General features: G+C 39.3%; 1 protein-coding gene across 1 annotated transcript in view; it reads left to right on the forward strand.

Annotated features, from left to right (window-relative positions):
- Ell2 (elongation factor for RNA polymerase II 2) overlaps window positions 1-26184 on the forward strand; it is a 64878-nt gene that overhangs the window by 32144 nt on the left and 6550 nt on the right. The window contains exons 3-8 of the mRNA NM_138953.2: window positions 6665-6786; window positions 10298-10461; window positions 16648-16907; window positions 22251-22375; window positions 22518-22602; window positions 23921-24488. Coding sequence (NP_620403.2) covers window positions 6665-6786; window positions 10298-10461; window positions 16648-16907; window positions 22251-22375; window positions 22518-22602; window positions 23921-24488 — 1324 coding nt within the window. The remainder of the gene's footprint in view (window positions 1-6664; window positions 6787-10297; window positions 10462-16647; window positions 16908-22250; window positions 22376-22517; window positions 22603-23920; window positions 24489-26184) is intronic.

Here is a 26184-nt window from a genome sequence, read left to right on the forward strand (position 1 = left end):
GGACATCAAGGGTGGTTTGAGAAGGAGAGGGGTGGACACTAAGTCTTCAGGACAGCAGGGGCCTCAGAGGATACTGTAGTGTTCTGGGAGATGACTCAGGGATGTGAAGACAGTTTAGTTCTTTTCTATGTCAGCATCCATTCTATGTAATGTATTCAGATTTTTTAAATGCTTTCTAAAATAAGAATGACGAGAATTGCTGAACTCACTGGGAGGTTTTACTTTTTGCTCCCCAGGACTCCATATGTGTAGTCTAGCCATGACTGCATTTTGAACATATTACATAGATTTTTTTTCCTATGGCTCTCTCACTTTTACTTCCAAAGCTGCTTTCAGCTTTTGGCTCAATTTTACATTTATTTTTTAAATATAAATTTTATTTTCTCATACTCCTTAAAGCCACATAGCTTTCCCTGTATATCTCTAATTATCTATTATTTGCATCTTTCCCTTACAACTGCCCAGCCCGTCCTCTTTCCTTTCCTGGAAATAGCCAGCTACTAACCAGCTTACTCCCAGCCACCTGGCGTCTTCGAAGTGAGTTTAGACATCAAGCTGCAAAGTGAGTCATAACAGAACTCACTTTGAAGCCCTTTTTTAGCTTGTGAAACCAACAGTGGTCAATTGTATTTAAAATTCATGCCCAGCTTGTTAGTGGGTTCAGTTATATTAAGGGACTCAGTGTCACTTCCAGGATGAAAGACAGCTGGAAGCAAGGACAAGAGGGAGCTGGCAGGGGATTCATATGTCTGTACACATTCAGGCAGTTTTCTTCCTCTCAGACAGAATGCCATGTCATCATTCTTTCTCACATTCCTCACATTTAATATGTCTATGAGTCCTACTTCCTGTTGTCACAAAATACATCAATTCCCAATTCTCTGTCTCCTGCTCTTTGCCTCTACCATCAGACTCCTAGAAAGATCTCACTCAGTTTTATTTAGCAGTATACCATCAAAATCCAAGCAGTACTCAGCATAGTAGCACTCACTAAATATTTGTGGAATAAATGGATAAAGCTGTAGTTTTCCAAATAATACCAGTTGTAAATATTATAATCAGTGTTTCCTCTAGAGTGGTGACAAGTTGAAAAGAACTCAGTATAAGGGTGAGCATATCAAGCTAGGAAGTCATTTTTTCTAGTCAGTCTCTACCCCACCAAAACAGCAACAGTAGCAAAGGCATAACTCATTTTTGCACTGCTACACATTTTAACCCTGAAGTACTTCCAAAGTATTCTGGGTCTAAGTGAGATAGTGGAGACTAAGAGAGAAAGCTAGTCTCTTTTCTTTTCTCTTCTTTAGCATACATCTTGTTATGGGAGAAATCAAAGAAACAGGTGAATTTATATTATCCTGCATTATTTATGTTAGTTGCTACATGACATGACTTTTTTGGGTAACTTCCAATATTTTTCTTTATGCCGGTTGCACTTGACATTTTATACCACTCTCATCGACAAAAGTATCTGTCATGAACCTCCAGAGGTTTTTAGCATGTATTAGAAACTCTTAGCCTCTGCCCTTAGATTTCCCTTGTGTTTCTATATTTAATTTTTTTCTATTGCCATTAAAGGATATCTACTTCATACTTCTGACCCCAGCGTTGGTTTGTACATCTGGTTTGTTCTGAGGCCATTTTCTTTTCCTCCCCAAAACCTATCCTGTTGGACCTAGAGCCGTAAGAAGTAGCTCTCGTTTGGTTGTGGCTTTCAGGTTGAAGTTTCTATTCTCTATTCTGATTCTGGGTTATCCTCCCCCAGAACTGTGGAATATGTATAGTGCATGCATTCCTAAACCATTTCCTAGATTCTTAGGAAATCAGAATCATCAGAAGTCTGGGAAGAGTTTGAAAGCAGCAGAGAATTCTAATGCTTAGATGCTTACAGCAAGTTTCTCCTAGACCTAAGCTTAGTGCACAGTCTGCACACTGCACACTGCACACTGCAGAGCTGAGTGGTAAGAAGACCAGACAGATGATACTGAGAGACATGCTGGCTTGCTGAGCTTCTGCAGAGGTCGAAGAGAAAGAAAGACTTTTATTTTAGGTCATACGAATTGGAAAATGACTTTTTGGTTCAAAAGATCTACAGCCAAGAGAGTCGTTTTGTTTAACCTGGCATTTCCCAAACTTACTTGATGGTAGAATCCCCATTTTAAATAAAACTTTTCAGCATACTTTGGAAATACTGTTGGAAAGAAAGCAGACACCAGTTCTAGTTCTGCCTGAGACATTAATCAACATTTTTACTCACTCAGCGAATACATATCGAGTGACTACTTTGTGCTCTGCACCATTCAAGATACTGGCAGTACATTCACAAGCGCACAAAGGCGTCTGTCTTTGCACAGCTTATATTCTAGAGGGGGAAGAAATACCATAAACATAATATGTTAGTATTACAAGGTAATGAGTGTTTCAGACAGCCATGGAGCAGAGAAAGTGGTCTGAGAGTATAGGGTAGCAATTTTAAGCATGAATATAACCTTGGACAGCTTACTGGGCCTCTTTGTCTCTAATTTATAAAACGAAGAATTTGAAAAATGATCTGGGCTCCCCTGGTCCTGTGGTTCAACTGAACAACCCCAAGAACGTCCATATCAAACTTCGTTACTGCTGGCTCATAAATGTCTGATAAAGCCTTTCAGTCACTGTAGGAGAAAAAGTTAGGTATTAATGCTTATAATTACCGCACTGCCATTTAAGTCTTTTGTGATCGCCACAAAGCAAAACATTTAAATAAATAAAGCCTTACTAGATTTCTTTTTAATCTAGCATATGCTTTGATCCTATATGGGGCTCAGGTACCAAACACTTTTAAGCAGATACCAGTGTGCATGAGTTTCAGCAGTGTATGCTTGTACTTCTGCCCTAGATCCTTAAGATAGCCGGCCTGTGACTGATGATGAAATGACCTTTCAGACAGTACTTTATTGCCACATGCCTGAGCCTGTATCTGAATAATTAGAAGCTTTGACTTAAGACACAGTGGCATACAGCGCCCATGTTAATTATAAATGTCTGAAAGTTTCCTGAAACCTTTTCTTTGTAGCTTTTTATCGAAAACAGACTGCACTGGGAGAGGAAGGTTGTGGACTGTAGACCTAAGCCTTTGTTGTTTAGTTTCTTGGTTTTGGAATGAAAATTAATAACTACTTTTCCAATTATATGGATATGGTGATACATTTCTATATCCTTCATACTAAATAAGAAACTGAAATCACACAAAATTTAATACTTTGTAAATATCATTTTATTCTCAAGGTACAAATTAGATGCAGTTTATTATGTCTGAGTATCTAAGTATGCCCTCAAGCATGCGATGGCTACAAATAGCACTTAGCTCTGTGGCTGGCAGGTCTGTTAGCGCTGTAGTCCATAAGCTACTGTAGCCCATAAGCAGGAAAATTGACACTGGAAAAAGCAGGTTATATATGACAGAGCAGGTGGGTGACAAAGGACATCACAACTAAACTAGGAGGACCCAGCGAAGGCCACATTTGGGAGGGCTCTGAGTCCTTCTTTAGTTCAGGGCCGATACCAAGTGCTTGAGATAAGAGTTTCAGTAGAACTGGAGATATACACAGTTCTGCTGTGACATATAGGAGTTTTGTCCCATGGTTTACTGAAAGAGTGCCTTCTTTTCATTTTCTTAAGAACCAGCCTTCTAATTGGTGGCACACAAGAAGCAGCAGGGTGTGGGGAGGGCATGTACTGTTTGCATGGACTTAGGATCAGCCCTGAGGACTGGGCCAACTACCATGGGAAATCAGATCTGAGTCCGAGTTTAGGCGCAATCTTACAATCCCTTGGTAAGAGAAGAACTTCTCAATTTTAATTTTAAGTATTTTAATCTTTTCATCTAGTCAGGGATTAGAGTCTTTAAGGACTCATGATCTATTTGAAAATTGTAGCTGAATGCATTAAGTTTTGTCACTTCCAATCAGAAAGAAAAGGAAATAAATGTGAGTAAGCCATAATATACATTCTGTGGCTCATAAGGTCTTGCTTATCTTTTCTGCTTTCTAGTTTTCTCATCAGAAGTTCTAAGATTGAAATGAGGGTACAAAGTAAAGTGACTCTTTTTGTTTGAAATAGATACTTTATTTTTTTTAAAGACAATTTTCTTTTCTATAGAAATCAGTGAAATCTGAATTCTGTTTTAAGACTACAACTTACCAGTTTTTAAACCAAAGTTTCTGCATTGCCCTTTGACTAGGCAGTTCTTGGTTACTGAGGCTGTGCACTGTACTTCATCTGTCAATATCTCTGTCTTCCCACCAGATACCAGTAACATCTTTCCAGACCTCTCAGAAAGGTAGCCAAATCAACCCTTGTTCCATTTCATGGTGGCTCACAACCATCTGTAATAGAATCTGATTCTCTATTCTGGTATGCATGAAAACAGAATAATTATATACACGAAATAAATAAATCATTTAAAAGATATATAAGCTAAAATCTAATAAATAGGACAAATCTTCTATACTCTCGGAAAAGTGGTATTGTATTTCCAAGTCAGAGATACACCAAAGAGGAACCTTAAGCTACACACGTCCTGACATGGCACTGAGGCTTCAGCCTCTATGAAAGTCTTCCTAACAGTCAGGTTCTGCAAACCGAGATAGACGGTTAGAATTGAGAGTGGAGAAAAGTTAGGGCTCATGGTTGAGGAGGATTTCATTCAGAGGTTCAGACCTTCCCAACCTTTCACTTCCTCTCCCAGGCCTTAAGTGGAGGCTTTAGGCTGTGGTGTTTGTCTGTCAGCAAGACCCTGTTCCTCTCAGGGAAAAGAAACAAATGAACACTGTATGTGCATATACCAGCATAAAGGTGTGGCTTAAGTACTTTTGTGTTCAGTACTAGCATCCTTGCCTCTTGCTTTCCCCAGAAATACAGGATTGAGATGTGTGTGTGTGTGTGTGTGTGTGTGTGCGCATGCCACCGAGGGATGGTAAGTAAGCTCAATAAGTATCTACAAACATAGTAAATTAAGATGGGTTCACAAAGGTACTGCATTTTGGAAATATGAGAGAATTAGAGAGTAACTATAGCCCCCTCAAGATATATTTCTAGAATAAAAGATAAATATGGAGACTTGGTTCTTCAGGAATTAGAACTAAAGAGGCCAATACCATTGGAATTGTTGGATAATACCTATATGGGTTATCTGATACACAACAGCCATTCTGGCTCTAGACAAATTTTTTTTTTTTTGGTTTTTTGAGGCAGGGTTTCTCTGTATAGCTCTGGCTGTTCTGGAACCCACTTTGTAGACCAGGCTGACCTCAAACTCAGAAATCCACCTGCCTCTGCCTCCCAAGTGCTGGGATTAAAGGTGTGAGCCACCACTGCCTGGCTTTGACAAATCTGAGAAGACATGCTTCCCAAGTTTGTATTTCTTGAACAGTTATTTATTACCTGACTACCATTGCCAGACAGCAGATATCAATCTATTCTTAGCTTTCTTTCCTTCTTCTGGGATTTGAAGAAGGTAGCTCTAACTTTCCTACTTTATTGAGCTTCTCTACATGGCTTGAGTCAGCATGTCCACTTCACAGGCAGGGATGACACAGGGATGCATTCACTAGCACATCTATGGGTGTGCCATGTGTGTAGAGCCAGTGCCCTCCTCTGCTTTGTATTCTTCCAGAAACAATGGAGAGGGCTCAATACTATGAGCCACATGGGTATTGCAAAACATCCCTTCTCCCTCATCTACTATGTTACTAAGATCCAGTTGTTTGGGGACTAGAAGGTGTTGGTTCATGGTTTACATGCCTATATATCTTTATTCTTAACCATCACTTAACACAGTGGCAGCCTTGTAAATCAAAGATAAGAAAAGCTTTAGGTTCTGAGAAAGGAGGAGCAATTGATAGAAGATTCTAATTCCTTGACACAAGTTTCTGAGCTTTTACCATAAACAGGAAGGCTATCTGATTGAGAGCCTGGTGTCAAAAGAAACCCTTGCTGATACCCATTCTATGCTCACCTAGCAGGGAAACAAGAACTTGAGCAAGGCCTCAGAAAACTCCCTAGCTAAATGTCTATAATCCCAACACTTGGGCAATAGAAGCAGGAGGATTAGGAGTTCAAGGTCTGCATCAACTTATATGAGTTAAAGACCAGCCTAGCTATCTGAGACCCTGTCTCAAAAACAAATAGAAAAGCATGTCTGCTCATGTCAGAGTGTTGCCCAGGGCCTAGCTTGGGAGGGACTTGTTGACCCTGTTGCATAAATATGACACTGAATAAGGGATGATTCCCATGACAGGGACACCAAGATATGTCCAAACTACACTTTTGCCTTGTATTACCAGTTATTTTTTCAAAAGTACTATTCAAAAATAGTAATAATTAACATATGAAATGTGTTTATGTTAGGATAGCAAAAGATTAGACTGTGGGATATATCTCAGAGTCCACTATATTATCTCGAAACTACTCATCAGGGTTCATATGAACAGGAGTGATTTCCACCCACATTTATAGGTGGAAAGGAAGCAAATTGTGATGAGTTCTAGGTATGTTTGCCATGTTGCTTGAGCTATTTGGTCATTTACATGTATATGTATCAAAGGTTATAACAGGGATCACTTGAACAACCAGCAAGGCAGAACTGCATAAGCACCGAAGTATTTTTCTCTTTCCCACCTTTCAGCTTATGAAAATTCCCAAAAATGATCCCTTCAATGAAGTCCAGAACTTTAACTTCTACTTGTCAAACGTGGGAAGAGATAATCCTCAGGGCAGCTTTGACTGCATCCAGCAAACACTCTCTAGGTGAGTACTGCCTAAGATGTACTAAATACTGCTTGTTCTTAGTTACCAACATGCGTATTAACTAGTTGTTTGATGTTAATTGAATTTAACTACACAGCTCATTTATTTAAACATATTAGCCACCTATCATGTACTAGAAAAGTGTGTGTGTCACTGGAGTATAGTCAGAAAAGTTACAGAATTCAAAAATACTGCAAAATAAGTTTTTAAGTTAAAATCAATTTTGAAGATTTTTTCAACATTCATTGTATTTAAGAAAAAAGTGTCTTATATAGAACTCAAGGTATTGTGTAAAAGTAAGGTGGAAAATATGCATCCTGCATGCCGTCCTTCTGCTCCTGCTGCTCTAGAAGGTCTTTTTTTTGGGGGGGGGGGGGGGCGGGGGATTCAAGACAGGGTTTCTCTGAGTAGCCCTGGCCATCCCGGAACTTATTCTATAGACCTGACTAGCCTTGAACTCAGAGATCTGCCTCCTGACTCCCGAGTGCTAGGATTAGAGGCATGTGCCACCACTGCCTAGCAAGACTTCTTTTAGTTTTATTGCACAGGCTGCTAGAAACTAGACATTAATTGCAATAAAAATGTAAGAAAAAAAAATAGAAGACAAAAGAAAAGAACGGCAAAAGGCTAGATACCTCCCTAGGTGCCATGACTCCCTTGCCGACTTTGACTCAGTGAGCCATTTGCTTGCTTGTGGGGTTGTTTGTGATAAAGTGGGAGCCCGTGAGTAGGAGTTTAATACCCAGTTCCCCATGTATAAGGCTTTGACGCTGGGGCAAAGTACTAACACCCATCTCTGTGTGTGGCTCATCAAGTCTGTAAGAACTGCTGTTGGAAGGAGAGCTGAAACAGGAACTACTTTCCTGGACGTTCCAAGTTACTATTTCCACCTAGCTTAAACTCCCTGAGAATATATTGGTGTTGCTTTAAAATAATCTCCCCTACAACACTGGTATGAACTGTATATGTTAGATTATACAGCCTTTTATGCTCCATTCACTTCCATATCTACTGGCTACACGTGGTTATATATTCAATCACACTAAGACTTTACAGTCTCAAAACCCACATGTGCTTACCACAGTGGACATCACAGATAAGGGATATTTCTATCATTGCAGGAAGTTCCCTGAGGAACACTGCAATAGATTGTAGAATAACCAACTCTAAGGGTCTCTATTTAACAGGTGACTTATTCACAATTACGTAACTATGTTAGTTTGTGGCTGGGCAAAAGGAGAACAGAGTCCTCGAAACTTGCACCCAATGCTCCTTATACAGCAGAGGTACCAGTGCTGATTATGTGCCATCATCACCTGAGAGACTTTTGTTTTCAAGGTGTTAAATTTCAGTTTACACCTATACCACATTCTTTTATAAAGTACCCTGGAATAATCGGAAGGAATTGAATTGAACTCTGTCCTCTGAGGAATCATAAACATTTATTTTATATCACTTCATAACCATATGTTATATAGCAACAAGTAATACATATTTGGCTCAATGGTTAAAAATGTTGTGTCAGTAAACCTTAAAAAATCTTGAGTTTCATCTCCAGGGCCCTTCTAGTTGGAGAAGGAAACTGACTCGAAGTATTTCTCTGACTTACACACACACACACCATAGCACCCATACACCTGCAAGCACACACCCACAAATTTTAATGTAAAACATATTTAAATAGGTAATATGGTTTCATTTTTATATGATATATACACTGTATATTCATTTGTATTATACTTACTTAAGAAAAGAATTTAAAGATTGGTTATATACAAAACTGTCCAATACAGCAAAAAAAGAGAAACAAACAAACAAACAAAGGTGAGAAAATTCAGGCAAATCCATTAGTGTCCCTTTCCACCAGAAAACAAAAGCACTAAAATGTTTAGTTCTCAACTGGGTATGGTGGCACACACCATTGATCCTATCACTCAGAAGCAGGAACAGGCTGACCCCAGTGACTCCAGGACAGCCAAGGATTTGTAGAGAGACCCTATCTCAGAAAAAAACCAAAACCTTTTAGATATCAGTCTGGTAAGCAAGTTACCTGTAATTTGGATCCATCATTTCTAGTCTTGACTTATAATAGTGCCATGTCTTCAAAGGCCCCACCCAGCTTTCTCAGCACAGCCTGTGCTCACAATAGAAAGTGGATATTCAGCAAATGCTAACTGGTCTCCTTTGCTATCTGTCTCCACCTTCAAAACTTCTCACATATAAAATGGCAGAAATGTCAAATCGTTCAAAGAGTCCTTAAATGTACTTATACACAAGCTCACTCATAGTTGAGGACATATAGTAATGCCTACTCACCTGTGGGAAACAGTGATCCAGGCCAAAGAGCAACAAAGCAAGCAACTGTAACACGTGCTGGAATCTTCCCAGCGTCAACTACGTTAAAAGGCACAAATAAAGAATCTGGAGAGGAGCCTACAGCCCACACAGACAGAAGCACTGTTTAACTTGCACGTAAAATCTATACATCACCATTGCTTGTTCTTACCGCGTATGTGTCTCTCAGTAAGAAATAGAGTGATGCTGCAACAGACTCCCTGATGCCAGACTTTCACTTCATTAAGTGTGTTCTCTCTCCGGTAGTTATCCCTCCCTCTTGGTCCTCTCTGATTGGTTTATCAGTATTTAAAAATACTCAAGTCTCCCTTATTTAAAAACAAAATAGCTAGCAAGATACAAAAACATCTCTTTTTTGATGCACTTCTCCACCCAAAGTCTGGCTTCAGTACCCCCATTTCACTATAAGTGATGCCTTAAGTGGGCAGTGCCTTTCCTTGCCCCTAAAGCCAGTGCTAACTTCTGAGTGTCTTATAACTCTCAGCTCTGAGCTTCTTTCCCACACTGCTCACCACCTCTGCTTGTGAAGCACTGTGCTCATAGATAGCTTCCACAGTACACAGTACTTCCAGGCAATCTTGGCTGCACCACGTAAGTCTCCGTCCTTTCTTCCTGTTTGTGTAACTGCTGCCCTCTCTATCCTGCAACCTGGCCCTTTGTTACTGCAGTAGATGGCTCTCTATCGCTAGTAACCTGGACATGATCTTTATTTTGCCTTTCTCCCTCATCCTCTCTTCCATGTCTAATCACTGGTCAAACCCCACCAGTTTTGCCTCCTCCAGATCTCAGGAGTAAGCTTTCTCGTCTGCGTTCTGACCACTGTGCTCTTGTTCAAACCCTAACTGGTCTCACATGCTTGCATTCCCCTTCTTCCGAGTCCATTCTCCATTTATCTTGATCTTTCTCCAACACAGCTGAGCCATTTCTCTGTTTTCATTCTCTTGGTCTCTTCAGAATCCATAGCATGGCCCCCAAGCCCTGCACCATACACTTTTGTTCTGTCTTCAGCCTCATGTCCAATTACCCTTGCCAGAGGATATCAGTTATTTGAGGATTGTTAACTTATTTTAGCTGCTGATTGTAGGGTAATATTCTTGTTTGCCTCTCTTGTGAAAATGAAAGTCATTTCTAACAAAGCCACTATCTTGCCTGACAGCTCTGGAGCCTCCCAGCTCAATTGCCTGGGATTTATACAAGATAAAATTACAGTGTGTGCAACAAATGATTCCTATCAGATGACGCGAGAAAGAATGACCCAGGCAGAGGAGGAATCCCGTAATCGAAGCACAAAAGTTATCAAACCCGGTGGACCATATGTAGGTTTGTATAGATGTATTTCTCCATCACACTGGTTGACTGGACTAACTCAAGATGACTGTAGGTAAATACTGGTAATACTAAGAATGAAAACACAGAAATTAATTTTCAGGCCATTTTACGGTCCAAAAAAGGTCATTTTCCCCCTTTAGGCTGCTGGTAAATTAAAGAACATATTTTAAAGTTTTATGACTTTTATAATTCTTGAATCTTCTATTGGCTGTTTATTATTATTTTGCAGTACTGAGATCTGGTCAAACTACATGAGGTTGGATCTTTTGTGTTTTCTTTGTCATTGGATGATATAAGTTCAGTGATAGTGCGGTTCCTCTTTGTACTTTTATAAAGCTATTTTTATATCAAAATCTATTAAACAAACAAGCTGATAACCTCATTATTACATATTTTGCTTGTGTTTTCAGAGGATTATTATACAATAATAAGTTTTTATTATAAAAGTGTAAAATGTGATTATGGTAAAGCAACAGGATGATGATTTAATTAAGACCCGAACCCACCCCCATCATCTTTATCATCAGCTCACTCAGATACATGCATCAGATGGAAGGGAAGTTAGACCAGATCAGCAAGATGAGTGTCTCTTTTATGAGCAGTGTCTTGACCCTTTAATAAGCCAGTTCACAGCAAGAACAGAATGCTAGAGAGAACAGAAGCTATTCAAGTCTCTGGTCAGTTTTGTAACTCAAGGCACTGTAGTCCAAATAAGGAGTGGATATGAATTTGGAAATGTAAATGTTTCCAAGCACAGTTTCTTACAGACCCATATCCCTTAGCTGACATCTTCCTGGCTTTGGTGTGGCTGCTCTGGTTTTGCTTTGCTGATGTAGCCGTGCTCCATGGTGCCTTTAACAAGTGTCTCTAGAACAAAGCCAATTCTCCTGGGACTTGGAGCTCAGCTTAGATACATTTAGTTGGTTTAACAACAATTCGTGGCTTCCCCAGGCATCTGTACCCATAGGACCTAGTACCCTGATTAGTTACTAACAATGACTTTTTTTTCTTCCCTTTCCTGTGGAGTGAAGTAACAAATCTCAGCCTTCTATCCTTCTCCTTTCTCCTTATTAAATAACTCAATTAGCTGACCATATTAATAGGCTAGATCTCAAATTACTTTTTCAATCCATAAGATCTTTTGCCACTTAACATTTGAACTATAAAGTATAAATTATCTATCAACTGTTTTTAAAAGTGTTGCTTTAATCTAATATCATTTTATAAGCAATGATATTGGATTAAATGTAGAAAATACTCAAATCATCAAAATGATTTTCCCCCTAATATAACTAGCTGCAAACTCTTACCTAGATTTATTCTAAAGCTTGAAAATCAGCAAAGACTCCTATACTTTACCACTGATTGCCCTCTGTGTTGGTGATATGTTTTGTTAGTGTAGAGACTAAGTACAATTTATTTACAGTTTATATAACTGGCTAAGAAGGTGGGTGGGCTGGGTTGCTTTGAAGAATCTCACCCTGTAGTCCAGGGTACCCTGAAATTTACTATGTCAAACAGGCTGGTTTTCAATTTGCAAACCTCCTACCGGCCTCAGCATCGTGAAAGAGAGGACTGCACGAGCCCCCACACTCAGTTCATATAACAAACACTTCGACATCCATAATCTCTCCGACCATGCACATTCTAATGGTACCAGGTATTTTAGAGTTCCCAAGCTTTCTTATAGGGATTGTCATTTCCATATATCTTAGGGGTAACCCAATCTATGTTTATCAAAGGTTAAATCTGAACAAAATTCTCTCTCAGCCTCATCAGAGCCCCACATTATCTCTGCCATCCTCAAGTGGCTCTTCATTCTTCTCCTCCTCCCAGCTCTGTCCTCCACCCACTCACTCTCACTGTACAGTGCTCTTCTCTGATCTGAAATCCTCCATGAACCTCCTCAGCCATTTTTCTCCAAATCACTTAACCCCAGCTCCTTTTAATGTTCCTTAATATGGCCGGCATCGCAACCTTTAAAATGTTTGTGGTGTAATCCCTGGACTGCTTCTAGTTTCCCACCTCGGAGTTTAGAACCAAATGGTGTTTAGTCAGAGCCAGATGAGCTCCAGGGGACCATGGGATTTTCTGTTGTTTACCTTGAGTTTTACTCTCCCTGGCTGTGTTGCACTTGAGGTTTGCTGTTGTCTGTTCTTCACCACTTGATCCTTTCCTGCTGGGCAGCTCAATTTGTATTTTCTTACTTTTTATAATGCCTGGCTTATTCAGTTCTTTAAAATGTTAATGAATCAACCTATAGTGCTAATATTACTCAGTACTTATTGGATGCTCATTATGTACAAGGTGTATGTTAGTACTGTGTACGTAGTTCCTCGGATGACTCGCATGATTACTCTGTGAAATAGGTTGTACACATTTTACACGTCAAATTGTTGGGCTCAAAAATTAATGATAATGAGCATGTCCTCATGATCAAATTTTATTCTCATTCATAAACAGCAGGAATTACCAGTTTAGCTCATAATTTGAGTATACCGTGTAAAACAATACCAAATGCTTACCTATGACAGCCTAGGTACCTGCAGACTTGCAGAACAAGGTTCCTTTCAATGGTATGAGCCTGGGTGGAGGCAGACAAGAGTCATGCTGGTCTTGCTGTGGTGTGGTGTGGCATAGTGCCAGGCTGGGCCTCTGCCAGCTAAGCTAGGCCTCAAGCCAAGCTTAAGGATGAAGTTTGCTCTGCTAGGAGTCTAGGGTCATCTGGCCTAGTTTCCTGGGCTGCAAGCTTCTGAAACTCTCCTGTGGGAAACAAAAAGCAAATCCTGTTTGGAGGGGAACCAGGAAAATGCTTTTACTTGGACAACATGAATGATAGTTACTTCTTCCACTCTAGTCCTGAATGTTTCTGTCTATAGTGAACATTTTCCATAAGAAAATGTTACTAATCTCCACCACTTTGTTTCCTAATAGGTCAAATCCACCTCTTGACTTCTACCTAACTACTGGAATTTTGTTGAATTACAAATCTTTGTATATATTGATACTCATGTGAGTGTACAAAATAACCCAGCAGATCTGATATTGGTGATTCTTTTCCCAATTTCCCCACTATCCTTACTTTTGATAAGTTAGCATAGATAGAGTATCTGAACTAGAGAACATCTAATATCTGTTCTGGCATTGTGCCTGAGAGAGAGAGAGATTGTGTGTGTGTGTGTGTGTGTGTGTGTGTGTGTGTGTGTGTGTGTGTGTAATAAATAGACCTTTGAAAAAGTACCACAGGTGCCAAATGGTGCAAGCAGAAGCTACTGCATAGATTAGTTATTTAGACAGAGTTGAAGCCATCCTTGCTTCCCTGCTGATACTGTCCATAAAGGATGGCTTCCTTGCTCCTGTCTTTCTGATGGCCCAAATTAACATTTCCTTTCACATTGTTGACTCACAGCCACTGCTGAAGGATAAATAACTTTGCCATCTAGTACTAAATGGAGGAACTAGAGATGAACTCATAAATATAACTGTGCGTCAGATATAACCCCAGTTTAGTTTGCCCTGTTGGTACCAAGTACTGCTGCAGTATATAAAGGAGCCTGGGGAATTGATTAGCAGTTAGTTGGGTTTGGGAAGAGAATTAACTTTTCCCATGGGGCCTTTCTGAGGCAAATATTAAAAATAAAAATACAACTGCTCTGACTCCTTTGAACTTACCATCTTCCCACATTACTTTTTCTTTAGCATCTCAATTCTATTAATGTCTATGGCACTAAGTGTTCTTCATCTATAGCATCTCTTTCATTAATCTTGGGGTCTCCTTCCTGTTTGAATAGGCACAGAAGGTTTAGAGGGAGTGTAAGCAAATGATGTTTAGATGTAAATCAGTGCCAGTGTTATTGGGTTTTTAGTTCATTCAACCATTTGCAAGAGATAGTCACCCAACTACCAGCCATCTGAAGGAATAGTGACGTTGGTGTATTGGGAGCAGGTACCAGAAGACCCACCACTAGGCCTCGGTTAAGACTCAGCCTTCTCCCTCATCAGAATCCAAATTTTAAATCAAATATCACACTCCCTTTCCTCTTCAGGGCTAAATGAGCCTCCTTTATTTTCCTGTGCCTGCTTCTCAAGGGGCACAAGAAAACGTAGCAACGTCTGGAGCCCATTTTGAGAGCAAGGATCTGAAGCAGACCAAATAGAAGAAGCCTGCTGGATCAGCTCTTCTTGCGCTGGCCTGAGTTCTGTCTCAATGACAGCTTTGTTGGGAAAAAAAAGTTAAGCAGGTTCTTTCTCGCAGGAGCTGGCAAATGGGAGGAAAGTGTGGCATTTCGAGTATTTCCTAAATGATCATGACACTGACCTTATTTCTTCTCCAGAAATTTTTGTTGAACAATCAAAGAATGTGATGTTAATACTGTCACAGCTGAGAAATGATAGACCATAAGGTTTGCATTTAGCGATGTTCGTGTGTCCTCGCAGTCTGGCAATGTGGGAAAGTACAGACTGTGTTCACTCCTGCCCTTCTGCTTGCTGTCACTCAGTCATTAGTACTGACTCATTCTGCTGGTGGAAAGCAGCCATAGCCCTGCCCTCACAGAGCTTACAGACCAACATGAAACAACAGGAGAGCATTAGGCATTTATTCATAAAACCTTTCCCACCAAGACGTACAAGTAAGATTTGGGCGTAATCCCAGACCTTCCCACCATGCTAAAATAAGCATTTTACTATTTTGAGCATCTCCGACTGAAAACCCCAGATTTCTCTACTGTGAAATAAAGATAAGACTCACCTTGAAAAAATTACTGACATGAAGCCCTTAGTATACAGAGCCGTTCCACCACCACACCATAATCAGTGCATGGTAAATATTAGTCCATCTGATATTGATCTAGCATACCCTAAATTATGAAATATGGAGAAAACAGCTATCAGTCTATCTTTTAAACTTTACATGATTAAATTTAACTAGTTTTCTTATCACTAGGCAGTATTTCTTAGTGTTATATTTCTTCACTGTACAGTAATTTCAATTGATATTTGCCATCACTTATGTCCCAATTGGTGATGTGTATCAGCTGACAGTTTCCTAGGAATGAGGTAGCTGATACCAAAGTTCTATCTGGGCCCAGCCTGGACAGAAACGCTAATGAGCAGAGTTCCTGAAGCTTGCTTGCCTTCAGACATAGCTCATGAGACTTGCCTTTACGTTTTTACTTATCGGTCGTTTCTACTTTTTTAGTCTTAGTACTACTACAGTCACTGTTTGATGTGTCATTTCCAGTCCTCCCCCGCCCCTTACTTAACCAGAGGGAATGGAGTTGGGTATAAGGTGTAGTAAAAAAGTGAAAAGATTCTACTTCAGAAATGATATAGGGATCTTATCCTGCTTTCTGTCCTTTACCAAGGAACAGTTACTGGAGGCAAATAGGATGCTCTATCTAGATAGATTTGAATAGAGTTCACTAGGTCACTTCTGACACATGTTTTCTAGAAGTTGACAGCTGCCATCTGTTAGTATTCTGCCCAGGAAGAAAGTGTTGCTGTCTCTCTATCTGACCTGTCTATATAGTTTATAAAGATGGATCTACTTGTCTTCTGAGAGTATGTGTGTTTAGTTGGTTTGATTTTACTTCTAAAATGTGTTATTGCCTACTAAGAAGGACCATCTGGAGTGTGCCTGGTAGATGCTGGTTCTACTCCATGTGATGTCTGTGTCTATGAATTATTACAGTAATGCCCTGGCTTAGGCAAGTGTGTCTCCTTATGAAGTCTAACATGCATTTCTTCATGTTATTGTGAGACAATATTGAGTCCCTGTTTCTCTTCACATCTTCTCTGTACATGTATATTTAAGTACTGTAAGTAATGCAGGACAGAATTAAAATTATTTTTACCTTTCATCAAAGAATCACCAATGAAAAATTTTCTATTCTCTTGTTTGTATCACTAATTATTGTCCATGTGTAGCTAAATGCCAAAAGCACATCTATTTATTTTAAGAAATGATCCTATTAAAAATTCCTACTCCATATTGTAGGCAACTTCATTAGAATACTTCTGTATGTTTCTAAAGAAACTCTAAAGAGTAAAAATTGAAACAAAATGACCTATTTTTTTCTAGAAAAAAAAGTTACATAAATTGGGTTATAGAAGCTTCAATGCTCATTATCTTACAGCACATAGATTTGTAATCATGTCTTTTCCACTGGACTTTAGGGAAAAGAGTGCAAATTCGTAAAGCTCCTCAAGCCATCTCGGACACAGTGCCTGAGAGGAAAAGGTCAACGCCCATGAACCCTGCAAATACAATTCGAAAGATGCATAGTGGCAACAGTGTCTCTCAGAGGCCATACAGGGACAGGGTCATCCATTTACTGGCACTAAAAGCCTACAAGAAACCTGAGCTGCTTGCTCGACTGCAGAAAGATGGTGTCAATCAAAAAGACAAGAACTCCTTGGGAGCAATTCTGCAACAGGTGAGGACAACTCAGAGAATGTCTGAGTACCTTCTGATGAGGTTCAGTTGAGCACTTGTTGATGGGCTGTGGACATAGGTTAGCTGATACAGTACTTCCCTGGTGTGCTTGAAAACCCTGGGTTTGATCCCTAGTACCTCATAAATAGAACATGCCTGCAATAGCACTCCCGAGATGGAGAAATGCGAATCCCCACAAGTTCAGGATTCTCCTTAGCTACAGAGTAAGTTATAGCCTCTGTGGGCTCCTTTCTTAAAAACAACAAATCCTCTGCCTGTTCTTGTTAATATTGTCACTACTTTTTAGATAGGCAATCTTCATGTAGAAATATAATTTTTGAATATTATTAAATTAAAACATCTTGGTTGTTTTGTTTTTAAGATGGGGCTTGGTGATCCTCTTGCCTTAGACTCCTGAGTGCTGATAGTGTTGCTATGTGCCACTATGCCATCTAACAGTTTCATTAAAAACTGGTTGAAATGTGAGCATTTTTCTCATTTGGCTAAAACCATTTTTCTCATTTGGCTAAAACCAATTTTGTCCAAAATTTCACTGAGAACTGGGGAAGTTTTTTGCTGTTTGCTTTAGTTTTACATTACCTCATGTATCACCGAGGTTTAACTGGTGGATAGAGGCAAAGTCTGCCGTCTTCTGTTAGCCATCAGTTGGCATTAAGGCCTAGTAAATCATTTAGAATCCATCATGACTTCCATATTCTTTTTTTTTTAAGATTTATTTACTTATTTTATGTATATGAGTACACTGTAGCCACCATGTGGTTGCTGGGATTTGAACTCAGGACCTTTGGAAGAGCAGTCAGTGCCCTTAACCACTGAGCCATCTCTCCAGCGACTTCATATTCTTTGAAGCCCTTATTACTTCTTAATTTTTGACCATTGTATGTGACAAGACCAGTCAGCTGTTTTGCTTTAAGGGATATGAGAATTTCAGGATAGATATGATCAGTTACCTTATAATCACAAGGTGCACTGGGAAGTAGGTGTTGGTTTTCATTAAAGAAATATTAAATAGCAATTTCCTATATTTTTTGTATTTACTTCAAGTGGTAAGTGTAAATTATCATTCAGATCTATCATAAATGTATTCGCTCTGTTATTTTTTTTCTAAAAAATAATGACATTTCCAAAATTCTAAAATTTCATCATTTTAAAAAATTATATATCTTATCTGATACTGAAGAAGCAACAGTTTTAAGTCTGTTTCATTCATTATTATCTTACATCTAAAGCACAGTACTAAAGGCTATGAAGGAGTAAAACCATTGTCCGCAGGCTGGAATTAGCTAGTCCCTCAGTCACTTGGGACAATCTTTATTAAATCCATTGAATACCTTGTGAAAAAAATTGTTTGTTTTGTTCTGTTTTTGAGACAGGATTTTTCCATGTAGCCCTGGCTGTCCTGAAACTTGCTTTGTAGACCAAACTGGTCTCAAACTGAAAGATTCACCTGCCTTTGCCTTCTGAGTGCTGGTATTAAACGTGTGTTCCACTACCACACGGCAAAAAAATACTGTAAATCTGTATTTAATCTGCATGTCATATAGCCCTTATTAAACTGAAGAGAAGGGGTAAAGGGAAAACGAGGATGGAAGAGAGAGCGACCGAGTGCCAGATCACTCTCGTATTGGGAAGACAATCAGACTGCATAGCACACTATACATGGGAAGCACATTTCAGAAAGTCGATGAGTTACCTTTTGAGATAGAAGATAAATAGGACACAGTGATGGACAGTAGCCTCCTAGAAGCTACTGCTATACAGGAAGTAGTTATATGGTGTTGTAAATACAGATAGCTGTATATTAAAATGGAAATACTTGACACTGAACAATTGGATATGACCGTTATTGATGGGGTTGTTTTGCAGAATCATTAAGTATAGTTTCATTCTGGCTGTACATTCTAATATCTTAAGGCTCATTTTAGGAAGTTCCAGTGCCAGATTCCACCCCCCAAAAACAAGTGGGGTAACTGAAAGAAGGATGGAGCACCAATACTGTAGAAAGCCCCTGAGTAATGTGGATGTTTAATATGAGCTGAAACCTCTACACTAGTGAAAACAGATATAGAGGCCGAGTTATTGACCAACCTACCACTTCGGAAGCTTGTACTATATATGCCAGTGTGCTTGCTGTATGCTAGGCAGTGTGGCTAGGCATCTCATGTATATATCATTTGATCTTCACATCTTAAAAACTTTGACTAAGGACAGTTACTATACATTTCCTTATCCTGAACATTCCTAACATTTGATACAACTTTTGCTTCATGAAAGCAACCACAACTGACTTGAAAATGACTAGAATAACAGAAGAAGCCAATTATCAAAATATTGGTTATTTTATCACCAATTAGTTAGCAAAGAGCTGGCTAAAATGATCAGTACTGTTTTGCCCATGCAAATGCATATTTCTGTTGATTTGCTACTTATATTGTAGTTTTCTTTGAGTACTCTGTGAATGTTATTAATTAAAATAATACTTAATAATATACAAGGACATGGTTTTAAACTGTTTACCACTAAGTTGGTATACAAATATATAGCTTCCCTTTTCCTTAGAATGACTTTTCTTGAAAAATCTTCATAAAAAATAATCAAAACCACAACTCAATGAACCTGAAAAATCTCCTTAGTCTGACCCTTTGGACCTTTGAGTTAAATGCACATGTATCAAGGGGCTCTACACCTATGAATTCAACTAATTGAAGATCACAGGTTTTTAATTGCATCTGTACTAAACATATATAGACTTTATTCCTTGCCATTCCCCAAACAATACCAGATCACAACTTTGTATATAAATATTTATTTTATTGGTTATTGTAAGTAGTCTTGAGGTTATTTTTAGTATATGGAAACAGACTATAAGTCTAGATAATTTTATATAGAGGACTATGGGGTCATTGAGTTAATTTCCTTAAGACACAAGGGATGACTGTTCCTGAACTATCCCAGAGAACATTGTAATTCCTGACTTTCTGAAGTATATCTACAAGATCAACTCAGGAATGATGGGGAGGTGAGAAGGGCTGGGCAAGAGATCTACTCATAAATGGGGAGTTTAGGGAACCTCTTTCTTGGTGATTACCTGAAATGAAAAGCAGAAGACATGGCTGTAATTTGATCTATACTCTCAATAAGACCATTCATTTTTATGGCAATAATGGCTTGGGGGCCAGTTGGGGACAGAAGAGAAAGACCACTTAAATGAGTCTGCTGCAGAAATCAAGGTGTGATGTGCTGGTGGCTTGGCATGCTGGAGTTGGTTTCATAGGTTTGAGATACATTTTGAGAAAAGACTTGCTAACAGAGATGAAGAGGGAAAGAGTGGGGGCTATGTTTATGAGTTGATTTTGTGTAGATCAATTCAGTAGATATTGAGCTACTGATTAGAGAATTGCAGGAAAGGGATGGTGTAAGGGCTGTGGAGGGCAGGAGTTCTACAAAGATTCTATTTGAAAATGTTGCTTAGACATATCTAATAGATGTCAGTAGATAATCACACATAAGTATTCAGAAAACATTTAGGACTAGGGCCATTTAGGGATTAGCCTGTAAATTGGGCAATGTAAATCTTACAGCTGAGTGAACTCATCTTAGGAAGTAGAAGAACAAACAAAATAGGGCAGGAGGCAGTTATTGAGCACATCCCTATATAAAGGCAGGGGAGCATAGGAGGCATAAGAAAGAAAGGCCCTGAGGGAGTGTAGTGACCAGGAGACTATTCCCACAGGCATGAGGAAACTGGTGGGGATGTGGAGTTAGTCTGTAAACTGTCAGATAGACTAGAAAAAGAAAACTATTGTTCTGTATATTCTACTTCAAAAATAAGTCCAATTGCATCCTATATTCATTTATTTACAAAGTTGAAAGGCTGCCTTATGGCAACGTTAATACTAAATTAGTTCTCATATGTGACACATACTATTAAATCTGATAGCACTTTTAGAAAGACACACTAAGAAGTCACATTACTGAAAAGACAATTCCCAGGTTTATGGGTGGACATACCTTTTTTCTAGCCTTAAGTATTTTTAGTGTGTAGAAGGGAGACTTACCGAATGGGCTGAGAAAGGAGAATACAGGAGTAAACTGACTAAAATTCACCTAAAATCTATTATATAAAGTATGAAACTGTCAAAAAATTAATTTTGAGTACTTTTGGTTTGTCATAATCCCATAGATTTGTGTAGTAAGTAGGTTATTGATCTGGGCATTCTAGGAATTGTAGTTAAGGGGTAGGAAAATATTACACTTGGGAAAAAGTCCTCTAACAGATACATAAGGAACCTTGAGTTTTATTGGTTTGAGGGAATTTCAAGGACCCTGAATAAATAGTTCTTTAGGAAAGCTGGCAGATACAAGAAATAAACTTGCTTATCAAAAAAGAAATAAAGGACAAGAAAATCAAAATTAATAGTAGTTGTACAGATGCTTTCTGCTGCTTGCTTAGAGCTTGTAACTTGCCATTAGAGTCTTGTTTTGACTAGGTATTTTTCACTGTGACTCAGCAGCACTGGACATGGCTGAGTAGGTGAAAGGTCTTGCTCTGCAAGCCTGGTGATTTGAGTTGGTCCTCAGAACCCATACCAAGGTAGCAGGAGAGAAGTGACTTCACAAAGCTATCCTTCCTGTGGGTGCTGCGGCATGTATTAGCTCATAACATTATATACCTATAAAAACCAAATGTTAAGGTAAACATATGAAGCAACCTGAGGATTTTTGTCTTCTGAGTCCTTCACTTAGTATTTTCCACTTCCACCTATTTTCCTACAAATTTCATTTTCTTAACAACTGAGTAAAATCCTACTATGCGCACGTGTGCATGTCTGCACCACATTTAGCTATCCATTCTTTAAAGAAGATGAATAGCTAGGCTATCTTCATTTCCTTGCTACAATGAGTAGGATAAGAGTAAAGACACGGTGTCTCTGAAGTAGAATGGAGGATCCTTTGGGTATGTTGCCAGGAGAACCATAAAAAAGCTTTATGCACACATGTAGCAGAGGATGGCGTTGTCTGGCATCAGTGGGAGAAGAGGACCTTGGTCCTGTGAAGGCTTGATGCCCAAGTGTAGAGGAATGACAGTGTGGGGAGGTGGGGGTAAGTGGGTGGGTGGGGGAGTACCCTCATAGAAGCAGGGGGAGAGGGAATAGGATAGGGGGTTTCCAGAGGGGAAACTGGGAAAGGGGATAACATTTGAAATGTAAATAAAGAAAATACCCAATAAAAGAAAAGAAAGAAAAAAAAAAAAAAAAACTTTGTGTAGCCTGTTTTGTATAGGTAACAAAAATGCTCATGCTTTCTTCATACCTTATTCTAGGTGGCCAATCTGAATCCTAAGGACCTCTCCTATACTTTAAAGGATTATGTATTTAAGGAGCTCCAGCGAGACTGGCCAGGTTACAGTGAGACAGACAGACAGACATTGGATTTGGTGCTCTCTAGGTAAGTTTCCATTTTTGTCTTTAAAAATGGTGCAAATAAGTGTTGTTTGACTGTTGAGGTGGAAACGAGAAGCAGGGATAGCTTTGTGTTATGTGTATTTCAGAGTCCTCTTTATTACTTAGACAATGTATTTCCTTTACAGAAAACTAAATCCATCTCAGAATGCTAGCACCAGCCGGTCAGAGTCTCCCCTGTGTTCCAGCAAAGACGCTGCCTCATCTCCTCAGGTATGCCAGGAAGCTATGAAACCACAGCGTGCCATGCAGCTCAGTGCACGCGCTTTCTGATTGTGAGGGAGCAAAACTGCACAGATCACCTGCCTTAGAATCATCTCAGTGTGACATCTCGAACAGTTTGTGTGTCCTGGCTGCTTTGGGCCAATCCTGGCAGAGACCTCTCTGCCCACCCTAGTATTATTAACACAGTACCTCCTCTCTGTATACCCTACTCTGAAGAACTAAGGGAAAGCAGACAGATGTGTGGAGAACACCAGCAAGAGACTAGCTATGAGTGTTAGAAACCAGCTGTGAGGAAGGCAGTGGGAGAAAAGGAGCAGGGCCATCTTTGGAGACTTTGTCTTAATGTCTTCAACTATGATGCTGCTCATACACTGATCCAATTCCACACTGGGCACTAAAGTAAAACATAATGAACTAATGGGTTAGCTGTTATATTCTTTTAAGTCCAAATACAAAATATGTAACTATAGCTTGTATGTTTATACTTTTCAACTACTCATTTTCCCTTTTAATTTATATAATGTTATTGTGATAATATATCAAGGTTTTAAAAGTATATCTATCTACCTCATTTTAAATGAGCCAGTTATGAAAACTTAGTTTACAACATTGTGAACATATATGTACAGTGAAAAACTAAAATGGCATTTCAGCAATTATCATTAGCTGAGTCTAAAGGATGGGCTAGTTCACAGTGGGGTGGTTAAACTGATAAGTGACCACAAACATATTCACAACGGGAGCATTTTTAGTCGGTTCGCCTTACTAGTGCTCACAAAGTTAGATGGTGAAGACTTCTACTTTCACCTGCTAAACTAGGCCAGCTGCAGCCAGTCTGGAGGGTGCTTACTTCTACCTACCTAAGGGGTAGGAGAAGATCGCACTTGGGAAAAAGCTCTCTGATGCCTGAAGAACCTTTAGATTGTGGTTTACTTTATTGGTTTGAGAAGATTTGCCTTGACTGGTCTAATGGACATAAATCAGAATAGTCTCTGGGGTTTAGGTAGCCTGAAAGATCTAAAAACACTCTGGCACTGTTCCTCCATTCAGCTTTTGACAGAGGAACTAAAATTAGATTTACATTTGATTTGGCATTCTTAGAAATGTGTGTGTGTGTGTGTGTGTGTGTGTGTGTGTGTGTGAGTGTGTGTGTGTGTGTGTGTGTGTGTGTGAGAGTGTGTTTGAGTGTGTGTGTGAGTGTGTGTGTGTTGTTGGTTGAGGTTTCATTTTGACTGAGCTTAGAGTCTGGTATGATGAGTAAGCTGCTCAGCTGTCAAACCTTGTTCTTTTCTCCCCCAACTCCCAGAAACGACCTTTGGATTCAGATTTCATTGATCCTTTAATGAACAAAAAAGCTCGAATATCTCACCTAACAAACAGAGTCCCACCGACATTAAATGGTTATTTGAATCCCACCAGTGAAAAATCTTGTGCAGGCCTCCTACCACCCCCTGCAGCTGCTGCCATCCCCACCCTCTCGCCGCTGCCTTCAACCCACCTGCCTGTCTCCAATCCTCCTCAGACTGTAAATTCCAACTCCAATTCCCCTAGCACTCCAGAAGGCCTGGGGACTCAAGACCTGCCTGTTGACAGTTTTAGTCAAAATGGTAGCATCTTTGAGGACCAGCAAGAAAAATATACCTCAAGGACTTGTCTGGAAACATTACCCCCCAGCTCAGCTCTGCTAAAGTGTCCAAAGCCCATGGAAGAAGAGCATCCAGTGTCTCACAAAAAGTCCAAAAAGAAGTCTAAAAAACACAAGGAAAAGGACCAAATAAAGAAACTTGACATTGAGACCATGGAGGAGAAGGAGGAAGACCTTCAGAGAGAAGAAACTGCCAAGCTGAGTAATGCCAGTCCAAATCCCAATGAAGGTATTTTACATTTGTTTAAATGGGAAAAGAGAAAAAAGCCTGCTTTCTGTGTTAAATGAACTGGAGGAGCCTGCGATTATGAGTTGTAGATGATGCTGTTTGGAATAAAGATTTTTAAGCAAATGACTTATTTAACTAACCTTAATATTGTGCTTTTATAGCACATTTTTTCTTTCACCTTGTAGCTGTCACTTTAGTCTTTCTTTAGCTAAGTATTGAACATGACTTCTATATGCATATTTATACTGTCATTTTAAAATGAGCTTGCCATTCTCCAAAGACTCCCCCTTTGCTGTTCTTTCCCTTCTCTTTCATACTGTGCAACATCCCTATAACAGCTACATTTTTTTAATTGATTTAAACAGATATACAATAAACAATAGAAATATTTGTTCCCTCCTTTCTGAGATGCAAGAGGCATCCCTGCTGTAATTAAGATTAGCACAGAAAGACTGTCAAACTCTTTGTAAAAATTCTTTGGTCATTTGCAATCAAAGTAATTTCCTGGCTATTATTATCCTGGTAGAGATAAGGATAATTTTGTTAATAAACTGACATCATTTGTTGGTCAGATCTTGCTCCTTACACTGAACACCTGAAATCCTGAGGTTTAACTGACCGTTTCTGTCATAGGGAAGACACTGTTTTTATTTGCAGAAGAGGAGTTATAGTAAGATCACAGTTGGCCTGGGTTGGATGTATTGCACCGCAATGCATAGCCTGTAAATCAGCAGAACACTAAAGAATGGTCAAAGTATAAGTTATGTACCCCACCTATACTACTCTTTGGACTTAAATATGTCAAGTCAGGATACGCCATGAAGTAAAATTTCATGTTTAGAGTTAACAAGCCAGATTCCTGTAACCTCTGCTTTCTACACTTCTACCATCACGGGGTGACGCAAGAAGATGGGTTTCTGTGTGGCGAGACCTCCCATAGAAACTTGTGTGGGTTTTCTGCGATAGAGACCTGGGTAAACCTGTGTCTTTTTTTTTTTTTTTTTAGTGATAGGTACCAAGTGTGATCTTCACAAGTGGAGGGCAGATCCAAACCTGCATCTTCTATATCTGGTAGAACTGGTCTGGCATCTAGGACACAGACCAAGGATTCTATACTTGATGCTCTTCCTTGAACAGTCTTGTGGCCACAGCCAAGTCAAATTAATATAGATGAACAATAAGTCCACTGACTCTATGTAATTTATTTAGTGTATTTTACCTTTTAAAAGACTTATAAATTGTCAGATATTCACATTTACTTTGTAGTGAACATATGTTTTGCCAGCAGATTAGAGTTAGAATTATTAAGGGTGCCTTGAATTTAAAAAAAAAAAAAATTGTCTAAACATAGTCCCTGGAAGCTGTGTGTTAAGCAATATGATACTGAGAACTTAGCCACTCTAAAAGTGTGGCTACAGAACTTTTATTGTTTACCCTTAAATCATCTGTCACGTGCTGTGAGAGCCACAGGTTAGAGAAGTAGGCATCCACTTTTATTAATGCCTTGTGAACCAATGAAGAAAACGTCCTACTCAGTACCACTACCTGGCTAAAAGTGTGACAGCAAAAACAGTGCCACCCAAACAGCCTGCTCCCTGACTTTTTTGTTTGTTTGTTTCTTTCTTTCTTTCTTTCTTTCTTTTTTACTTGTTTGAATCCCAGGAAAAGTAGATGCTGGTTTAAAATTTGTATCTCC

The sequence above is a fragment of the Mus musculus genome, chromosome 13 (genome assembly GCF_000001635.26).
Source record: "Mus musculus strain C57BL/6J chromosome 13, GRCm38.p6 C57BL/6J".
Taxonomy (NCBI): domain Eukaryota; kingdom Metazoa; phylum Chordata; class Mammalia; order Rodentia; family Muridae; genus Mus; species Mus musculus.